We start from the raw sequence: 10,450 nt of genomic DNA, 5'->3' as shown, positions 1-10,450 counted from the left end.
TTGTCCAGACCCAGTCCTACAGGACTACTATTGATTAAGCTCTTTCGTCCTTAGGTGTGTAAGGAATGCTTAGATATCTGGAAGTGAAAACAAACATCCTGTGGGTAGAGAGAATAGAGAAGGGGAGAGGGTCCTTGACAGCCATATGCGCCATCCGTGGAGCGTGTGTTCCTGCTACACGTACTAGCAGAACATCTGCCAAGTGCCATGTCCACACTGTGGTCATTATATTAAAAATGAATTATTTGAGAAAAAAGGAACGGGTCACACATAAAAATCTTTATTAAAGAGCAAATAAAACACCCATGGAGGAGCGTTCTCTGATAGTGCATGCGGATGTCTCCCACTGCTATTCAGCACGACCCAACAGCAAGCGAAACGATCCAGATAAACGCTCCAGGACACATGGAAGTGTCTACAAGGCTCATCTTCTTTGCCCACTGCACAGGCGGGAAAAACTCATCGTTTTGACTAATAATAAATTAAGTGAATTATTATATTCATTTGAATCTATCTCCTTCATTTCTCATCTAACAATAAAACCAATTGTTATTCTTCAGTGTACGTGTCACCATCCTGGCATCAGGATCAAACTCAAACTGTAACGATCCTCTGAAGAAATAGAAAAATCCTGTAAATAGAGACAAGGACAAGAATGAGACATTCTTCAAGTAAACCAATTTTGCAACATGCATAAGTCAGAGTAAGAGGGAGCTAATAGTGGATGGCATTAATGAAGGGTGCTTCCCGAACGTGCCACCGCGCTACGTCCTCACGTGCTTCGTCTCATCTCTCCCACCGAAGAAGTGAGACGTCACTCATGAGGACAAAGGTGAGAATTTGGCCTTCAACAGACGAATGTGTAAAGAAGATGTGGTCTATATATGCAATGGACTATTACTCAGCCATCAGAAAGAACGATTACCCAACATTTGCATCGACATGGATGGAACTGGAGGGGATTATGCTGACTGAAATAAGTCAAGCAGAGAAAGACAATTATCGTACAGTTTCACTCGTATGTGGAACATAAGGAATAGCAGGGAGATCAGTAGGAGAAGGAGGGAAAAATGAAGGGGGGGGGTAAACAGAGGGGAAGAAGAACCATGAGAGACTGTGGACCCTGGGAAACAAACTGAGGGCTTCAGAGGGGAGGGGGGTGAGGCGATGTGTGAGCCCGGTGATGGGTAGTAAGGGGGGCATGTATTGCATGGTGCACTGGGTGTTATACGCAAACAATGAATCATGGAACATTACATCAAAAACTTAGGATATACTGTGTGATGACTAACATATCATCATCATCATCATCATCATCATCATAAAACAAAACAAAACAAAAAATCCTTTAACAATAAAGGGAAATCATTCCAGGAAAAAAAAAGGTGAGACTTAGGGAGAGTTTGCAGCTTCCCCAATGTAGCATCTCTAATGAAAGATGGAAGGAGAGCTCCATCTCCGCTGACTTCAAAGCCAGTGCTCTTAAAACATTAGATTATACTGCCTCCAAAGTAATAAAATGCTGTGGTATTTTTAAAAATGCCCACTTCCCCCAGTGGGTCCTAAAGCACAGCTTGGGAGGCCGTCGGACCCAAGAGAATCAGGCCGACAGTGCAAAGCCCTGGAGGTCCATTTCCTGCTCTGTACGCACTGAAGTCAAGTCGTCTTAGCAACAAGATCATACGCCTCATGAGCATTAGGATGGTCAAACCCTGGCATCTCCCTTCCAAATTCCTTCAGAATGAGCACAAGTATCACCTGCCCATCTACCAGTTACCAGGAATCAAATTTTGTCTGTTTCGAGCATATGGGAAGACTACTGTTTATTTACAAATCAATTATGTCATAGAGGCTGCTGCAGACTGCAGGAGTCCAGGCGAGTCCCCTTGGGATGGGAGAGAACAGGCAAGAGGGTGAGAAAGGAGCATAACAACCCGCCATTAGTAACCCTGGCTCATACCTGGTTGTGTTTTTATACCAACATAGAGACCGGAGTAATATGGTGTGAGGAAGTACCCTTTGATTTTATGTGCAGGTATGAAACAGGGACTTGGAAATTATTCAGGAAAAATAAAGTTTAAAGTCAAATTGCAGAAATTAGAAAGTTAAAATGTTCACAGGTTTGGAGTATAAAGGGTATAAGACGGAATGATTTGAAAATTGGATTCTCCACATGATTTTGATTCCTTAAAATGTGCCCCCAAGTGTCCCCATGGGCAATGAAAGCAGTGCCTCCTTACCAAATTCCTGAAATACAGCATCAACTTTCAGCTCAACCCCTGGAAAATCATCCACGATTAGTCTGGGGAAGCCTTGCTCCATGGACTGGCTGTTTTCATCAAATCTGTACCAAGTGAAAGAAATACAGCTCAACGTCGAGCACGGTGTGATGTTACCCCTCCAGATCGTTCTCACGTAGGGGAAACAAGTGTGAAACATGTTTATGACTACAAGACTGTATCACTTTCCTGCACTATAAGCTTAGCACAGACCAACATTTTCTCCAGGGACCAGAGTATCCTGCTGTTCCACAGAGGTCTCCCTCCGTATGTCTGAGGTCAAGTCTCTAAGCCTCACACAGAGCCCAAATGCCTTTCTGCCACAAATGCATGAGGACTGTGTACATAAGAGATGGGAACTGAGTAATCACTTGGCTAAAAAACTTCTGGTTCTCTATCACACCTGCCCCGTAGACCTGGTCTCTACAGCCTGACACACCTGGGCTTCCTATGATGGGCTGGTGTCTGGACCTCAGGTGGCCTCTCCTGATGTCTTATGCTGTCTGCATCTATGACCCGGTGCTGAGCCATTCTGAGAGGCTTTTATTATATCTAAGAAGTCGAGTAAGTTGTCTCCTTCATAATCAGAAAGTTGGAAGTTAGAGCAACTTAGACGGAGGGGGTGGGAGATTTATTTAAAGAAATCTAATAATTTCCTTAATGAGGCTCCATACAAAGCCATCCCAGCCCCGTCTTACCGCCAGTATTTGTCTCCTACAAAGAAGTATGTTTTCTTCTTTTCCTTATCAGAAACGGCTGCGTCAATTTTCCTTACGGTTGAGGGAAAACCCAGGGTGTGGATGCTTTTTGGATAACCTGCTTGTGCCTCAGTTCCTTTGACGGCCCAGAACTGATTTCCTGTTAAGAAAAATAATTCAGAGTCACACTGACTTTATGACAGTTAAGACTTTGGGTTTTGGAAATACTCAGCACCTTTGATTTTCGTAATAAAGATTTAATCCCCAGCTCAAAGTGGGTTTTTAACAAAAATTTGCAGATTCTAATGGATGAACACAAATCCAAAGAAGGAATTGACAACTCTGAGCAATGTATATCCCTACGTGCATTTTTATTATCTGTCAAACATAAATAAAAGAAAACCAGATCCAGCTATTTCTTCACTACCTTAGAGTAACGAAGGAGACACACTTTGTCAGAGTAGAGAAAATTAAACCCTATTCAATTTTCCTGTGAAAGTGGCAATTTCAGCAAGTTAGAGAAATTATTATTTCATAACGACCTTTAAAAACGAAAACAATGTCCTTGCTCGTGTCTTCGTACGCAGCATCCAGGCCTGAAGGAAGGGACGGCCAAAACGAAGAGATCAGGTAAAATCCAGGTTCAAGCGTCCTGAGGGATTTGCGCCAAAAATGCCTGAAACATACAGAAAAGGAAATGAAAACGGAGACACAGACGTTCACCGTTAGTATCCCTTTCTCATCGTGGTGCCTCATCCATCTTCCCCCATCCGCCGTCTGTGAGGCTCGAGGGCAGGCAGAAATCAGGGAAGTCGCCGGTGGGGAAAGGTCTTTGCTTTTTCTTGGGGGCCCGTACCCGACCTCCTACCAGCGGGTTCCGGGGCAGGACCTTCTGGAGAGAAGGTGACCACATTCTTGCAAACCAGTGTAGGGGCCATAACACCGCTTACGTTTTCAAACAGAGAGACCGGTGTGTGTGTGTGTGTGTGCGTGTGTGCGTGTGTGCGTGCGTGTGTGTGCGTGTGTGCGCGCGCGTGTGTGTGCGTGTGCGCGTGTGCGTGTGTGTGCGTGCGTGTGTGTGTGCGTGCGTGTGCGTGTGTGCGTGTGCGTGTGCGTGTGTGTGTGTGTGCGTGCGTGTGTGTCAGTATTTCCACAACGCTTCTGGAAGCCTCTACACGTGTCCTTGACGGTGGGTGGATGCCGGGAGCCAGTGTGGCGGGGAGACGTGCTTTTCACTTTCTCCCCATGTGTGCAGCTTGAATGTGTTACCGTGTGCATATTTATCTGCTGTGAGTCAGCTGACTGATTAAGTGTCATGCTCTCCCGATGGCGTTTTTAAAGGGAACAAAGATAAATCTCTAATTCTGAAGTTCCACGTGAGCCTTTGGAAAGCAAGCGTGGCTTATAGCGACCAGGAACAACAATGAGAGGAGAAGAATCAGACCAAGTCTTCGAAAACGAGCTTGGTGCTTTTAGGAAAATGTGGAGGGTGAAGCCCGAGATCTCAGTGATTGCAAGGTCAGAGAAAACATTTTTGCTCTCAGCATTGAAAAATCTCTACCAGGTTTCTCTGTTGTCCTTTCTAAGCATGTACATGGAAAGAACAGAGAGGGAAATGGAAGGTTCCGGTCTGACCTGTCTTCGAAGAACAGGATTTCTCCCCTCAGAGTGCTGATTGCGTCAAAGGACAAAGTGGGGTCGCACGCGGCTGGGGTCTCGGGTCCTGGAGGCACAGGTTCCGGGGGCACCGCGGGGTCATCCGGGGAGACAGAGGGAGATCCTGCAGCAAACGGTTGGGGGAGGCAAACAGAAGGACAACTGTGATGCCATCGCCCACGTCCATGCTTTCCAAACACTGTCAGGTGCTTTGAGAAGAGCTGCAAAAGGCTTCACGCGGCCTTGTCCAGCTTTCCTGAACACCGTCCCCGCACAGCTACCGGCCTGCTTTCCACAGCCTCGCTCACCGTACAGGGACTGGATGCCAGCCACGTCATCTTGAGAAAGGCGGAGGCGGGCCGGGTCTGTGTGCGCGTTGCAGACCGGGTACATCAGGGCGCGAGGGTCGGCCGAGTGGAAGAGACCCAGGGAGTGGCCAAGTTCATGAGCGGCAACCAGGAATAAATTGGTTCCTAGTTAAGAAATCAGAGATAACACGGACTTATTCCTTAAACGCACGTACATCATCACGCAGGTCAGCTGTTGGTTTACGTCCTGGAGGCACACGGCGCTTTCCTGCCTCGTTCTGTGGTCAACTGACCCGCGGACTGATCACACACTTAATGGAAAGCCAAGTGTTTCTCAAGGCTCATTCTTGAAGTCAGTCCTTGAGACGAAATACCCACCCATGTCCGCCTACCCCCTCTCCCGTCTTAGGATCCTATTGACTTCCCGAGAACCAGCTCCTCTGTCTTGTGCTCCGGAATGGAACCAAACCCCTTGTTTACCACATCCATAAATATTTCTCTCCATTTGCCAAGGAAAAGATAAACACGGTCTCAACGTATTACCGCTTGCCAGTTATGGTCTCAGTTCAATGAATCACAATTTATTCATCTCAATTCTGAAATCCTTAAACAAGCATTCTCCCATTCTTTTCCATTGGACTCTTGCCGGCATAATTTTTCCACCTCAAGATTATCATTAAACACATATTGGGTCCGGAAATATTAGTAAGGATAATTGTTACAGGGTTTGTGAGATTGGTCTAAAAGATAGCATGCCCAATCACGCCTATCATTTGTCACAAAAGAGATTTGGGCCACACAAACACTACCTGTATTTGTATTTTTTTCCTTCATATTATTAAAAAAAAATCAGAAGTCATCGTGGAATTATGTCTGACATGCTACATTTACTTTTGTAAGCTTTATTCGTGTAATTTTGTGATCCTAGTAAAGTCCTCATTAGAGACTTTGCAGGAAGAAGTTGTTAAATCAGTCGAACCAAAGAAATTTATCCAGCACAAACGTCACATTCCTCCTCCCTACAGAGATTCTGTTTGCATTTCGATTATAAATCCCAATGAATTTCAGAAGTAGTACTATTTGTTTTAGTCTATTTTTTGAAATCTTTGGAAGCCAATCCTCAAGGCATACAGTTATGAATTGAGAAATATTCTTCTACTTAAAAAATCTGACACTGTATTTGGGGGCTAGTCCTTCCCTTCAGAACAAGACTATAGAAACTCTTGTTAACCTAGAGACAGTAAAATGCTGATTTACCAGCAAAACCTAAACAGGGACCTCCGTTTCCGAAATTTAACTCTCATCTCTGTTTGGAAGAGTAAGGAAGAAATTTCCCCCAATTGCATGCAAGCAACATCAAGGGCCCGGATTAAGGCAGAATCCATGCGGTGCACTGGCCCTTGGGTATGTGTAATTCATTATAATGAGAGGATATTCCTAATGATGGTCCTCAACTCACACCAGAACCGTAGTCATCGAAGAACTACTTAACGGTGTTCCCATATTGTGCTTACCAAGACAGAGAATAAACTTTTTAGACATCTGAAAAATGGTTAAAACAGAAATACTTTGTACTAATTCTTGTGCCATTTGGAAAATGTGGAACACCCACTTCTTGAAGATTCTTAGCTATTAAGAATTTCCTAAATCTAAAGAAATCACCCACCCACATCCTTCCGAGAGACGTGGAACTAACCGGAAGTATCCCTCGTCCATTGCTCGTCATCGTCAAAGTGCGCGTCTCCGTAAATGCCGGGCCCGGGCGGGTAGGCATGACCCAGAACTTTTCCAGGTCCATCAAAGGGGATAAAGTCTCCATGATCTAACAGAGAAAATGTTTTTATTGGAAAGATAGATTATTAAGATCTATTTGGAATATCCCCCCCACCCCACAACAGCAACTGGATAAATGGATGCATTTCATGTTTTTGTTTTTTTACCTCTAACTGCAAATAAGATCTTTATGTCAGCCTCTCCTTCGTCAGTCCTGGAGAAAGTCAGTGGAGTCACCTCCTCCCAGAGGCTCAGAGCTTTCTCAATGGCAGAATCAACAGCATCTCTTGGCAAATCCAGCGTATAATTCATAACCCTTGATGAGAAACATTGAAGATGTTATTTTCTCCTGTGACAGTCATTTACAAAATCTCGATATTACGTGAAAACCTGTCTGGAGCCATCACCTGTAAGTGAGGTGTGTCTTCCTCCACTTGGGCATGCCGGGGAAGGTGGCGAAGTCGCCGACGTCGGGGACCCCACACCTGGGCTTGTGCATCATGTCCAGAGTGTCCGAGTCCAGCTTCCCCGTCACCTCCAGCCCGAGGAACTTCTGCATTTCTCGGAGTTTGTCAACAACAGGACCACCGTCCCTTCTTCTCACAAATGCTTTGGTATCTTTTGCAAGGTTGTAGTAGCGTTCCAGGTATTGCTAATGGGATATTAAAGAACAAAAATTCAACTGAATGATTTAAAAGGTCAAATTGCCATGAAATAGTTCATGAGTTAGTCAGCAACGCATCTAGGATGTGTAAAGGAGTTCTGTCCAACTATAGAAAAGGAATGGTTTTTAAAGGCAGAAAGGGGGCAGAAATTTATACTGTTAATATAGACCTGGTTCAAGACTGAAGCGGGATCAATTCTTTTGCCTAAACCTGGCAAGTAACGATATGAACATTACCTGAAATTATTTGAAAAATCAAAAAGAGCATGTTCCTCTTATTTCAACCAAAGAAATTCTAAAGCCAGAGAAGTTTCATGCAGTTCTCATTTGCTCATCTCATTTGGCCCCAGAGCAGCTGCTAGTATTTTGTTATACAAGCCTGAGGAATTCTAAGCCCTTCCTGCCCCTTGCTTCCCTTCTCTGTTCAAAGGTACGGACAACCCATCTCTAGTACTTTAGTGTTTCCAGTGCTAACTTATTCCAGCACAGTAACTACCAATCAAAGCCTTGTTTGTGTTGCAAGACCAAGCAGGCACATTTGTTCCTGCCGCTGGGAGGGCACGTGGCTGCAGTGGCCGCCACCATGACGTACCTGGACAAAATCCGTGGTCGAGCCCTCCTTCCTCGCTGCTCCGTTCAGTGGATACGCGGAGCAGACTGGCAGACATAACAGCACGAGGACGGCGAGATGCTCCATTCTCACGGTCCTTATCTCAGGAAAACACCCTTCTTTGCCTGTTGGCTTCTGTGTCCCCCCTCCAGTGGCTGTCCTTTTAGGGCGATGCTGCTTTTATGTGAAGCATGATTCACGCATGTGTTTTCTTTTAATCTGAACATCAAGAATACTCATAAACATTGAATGTAAAGACTTCCCCTTTTAAACTTGGGTGAGGAAAGAATGATTGATTTCCCAGAAATGGTTTCTGTGTTGGTACAGAGGAAAAGGAATGGACTCGTCACCTCAGTGTGTTTATTGGGAAGCAGCTGAAGAGCCTGGTAAAATGTCCCATGTGTAGACTTTTGAAAGCAGTGCAATTTTCTTTTAAAAAGACTATATTTTAAACTCAAATGTAAGTGGGTTAAGAATAAGTAGATGCATGGAAAGAAATTCCAGGTAAAACTGCTCTGAATGTGGGCACTGTTATCTAGAAGACCCTAGGAGAGATATTTCATTGCTTGAGTTCCAGATCTCAGCCGTTACTAATTTTCAGATGGATTTACTGTTCCTGGGGAGGGGTGGGCATGGAGCAGAGGGAGCAGGTGCTGGAAAGGAGGGTCCACTGAGGAAGGAAGGAGCCACGGATACCCCTGCCTTGTTCGCTCATTCTGAGTGGATGCCATGCGTTTCAGAGTGCAAGACTTGCTTACAGTAACCACTCTGTAAAAACTCATTACCTTGGAATCAATCAAATTGCATCTTAGACTGAAAAATACCTCCGACCTTCTTCTTCTTTGCTTTTAAAAAAATCTTCTTTTCATCCTCATTTCCTCCCTTCCTCCCCCGCCAAGTGCACAGGAGGAGACGGGTGGAGATTTGTCACAGGGAGTGATGGCAGGTCCTCCCCATCACCACTCACCTCTGCACGTACGTCACACATTCTCTCTCCTTCTTTTCTCTGCCCAGTGGGGTGTTTTTCACATCATAAGTCTGCAATAACTTATTTTTATCGAATTCACCTATTAGTATGGAGAACCCTAAAATTTTTGTGGAGAATTCTGATTTTCTCTCACCAAAGCTAAATTAACTCTGCCATGCCTGAAGGGCATGTCCCATTGACATGACGGGACTGTCAGTTCCTGAGTGTGCAGGAATAGCCCCTCCCCGCACGGAAGCCTGCTGACTGCACGGGGCGGGCTTCAGGAGGAGGTGGCTCTGAGGCCAGCGGGTTAGCTCGGGTGCGGTGCCATGGTCCTCGGCCTGAGAGCGGGCTGGGCTGATAGCTGGACTCGGAGCATGTGTATCGTCTCTGCGGGCCAATGTTCTGTCGTCTGTAAAAGTGGGGTGGACCTCCCCTCACTCGTGGGGTTGTGACGTATGTTTGATGCTGGGAACAAGTCTTCTCTGACTCGCTCCCAAATCTTCACCCGACAAAGCGTGTTGGCCTGACCAGCCATTGGCAATGCTGCAGGCACCGATCCAGCGAGCTCGGGATGCCTGGTCTCCACGGGAGTCATTATTTTATTGGTGTTGGCGGATCTCATTCTGTGGTAATGACACAGTGAAAGTTCGTGTGTAATGAAAGCTGTGATTGTAACTGTCTGACACCAAAGCACGTGTCTCACGGGAGCGATGCTGTGTGAGCGCTGATCGGTCACTAACCCGTCACACGTTAAAGACCTGGAGCGGGAGGAGTCCTGGGTTTGCCCGTAAGTTATTGGTTACGTTGTTGAACACATTAGAGTGTGTCCATGGTCAGGCAAGCATAGAATTGTTCCTTAAAAAAAGCTGAAATCTTTGTAGGCATATACCACTGTATGCCAGGCCCTAAAATATGTGTTATTCCTAATGGTTAGAACAACCCAAGGGGGTAGATTAGGATCGGAAAAGTTAATTAGTAAATGCAAGGACAGCCGGCGAACAAGTGGAGATGATTAGTCAGAATCCTAACGTTACGGATGCCTGGGGGCTCAGTCAGTGAAGCGTCTGCCTTCGGCTCAGGTCATGATCTCAGGGTCCTGGGATCGAGTCCCACATCGGGCTCCCTGCTCAGGGGGGAGCCCGCTTCTCCCTCTGCCCCTCCCCCTGCTTGTGCACACTCTGTCTCTCCTTCTCAAATGAATAAATAAAATTAAAAAAGAATCTTAACCATTACCACTTACATTTTTACCAAAAGCCTCTTCTCTTGCCTTGTGAACCTTGGCTCTCACCCCAGCACTGTTGTCTCACGTTTTGACACTTTCTGTTTTTCTCCTTCTCGAGACTGATGCCTGAAACCACTCCAGCTTACCTGTTTGGCTTCTGTTCTTAACTCTGATCATCCTGCTAATCCAGCTTTTCGTTTGGTCCGTGTCTCCCTGCAGTGTCCACTGCAGCTTTTGGCCTGCTGTCAGAAGGTGGAGGAGGGCCAGCGA

At 45.7% G+C, this 10,450-nt stretch overlaps 1 protein-coding gene across 1 annotated transcript; it reads right to left on the bottom strand.

The window, feature by feature from the left end:
• Positions 1-530: 530 nt before the first annotated feature.
• LOC103662454 (stromelysin-1-like) lies at positions 531-8,075 on the bottom strand. The gene is made up of 10 exons (XM_008690146.2): positions 7,971-8,075; positions 7,122-7,366; positions 6,882-7,030; positions 6,638-6,763; positions 4,942-5,106; positions 4,613-4,757; positions 3,520-3,653; positions 2,978-3,137; positions 2,241-2,344; positions 531-631 (listed from the first exon to the last, which is right to left on the bottom strand). Exons 1-10 carry the CDS (start codon positions 8,073-8,075, stop codon positions 531-533), a joined length of 1,434 nt encoding a protein of 477 aa, XP_008688368.2.
• Positions 8,076-10,450: the final 2,375 nt, after the last annotated feature.

Source organism: Ursus maritimus, unplaced genomic scaffold, assembly GCF_017311325.1.
Source record: "Ursus maritimus isolate PB19 unplaced genomic scaffold, ASM1731132v1 scaffold_16, whole genome shotgun sequence".
Lineage (NCBI taxonomy): Eukaryota > Metazoa > Chordata > Mammalia > Carnivora > Ursidae > Ursus > Ursus maritimus.
This window is presented reverse-complemented; position numbering and strand designations above follow the sequence as displayed.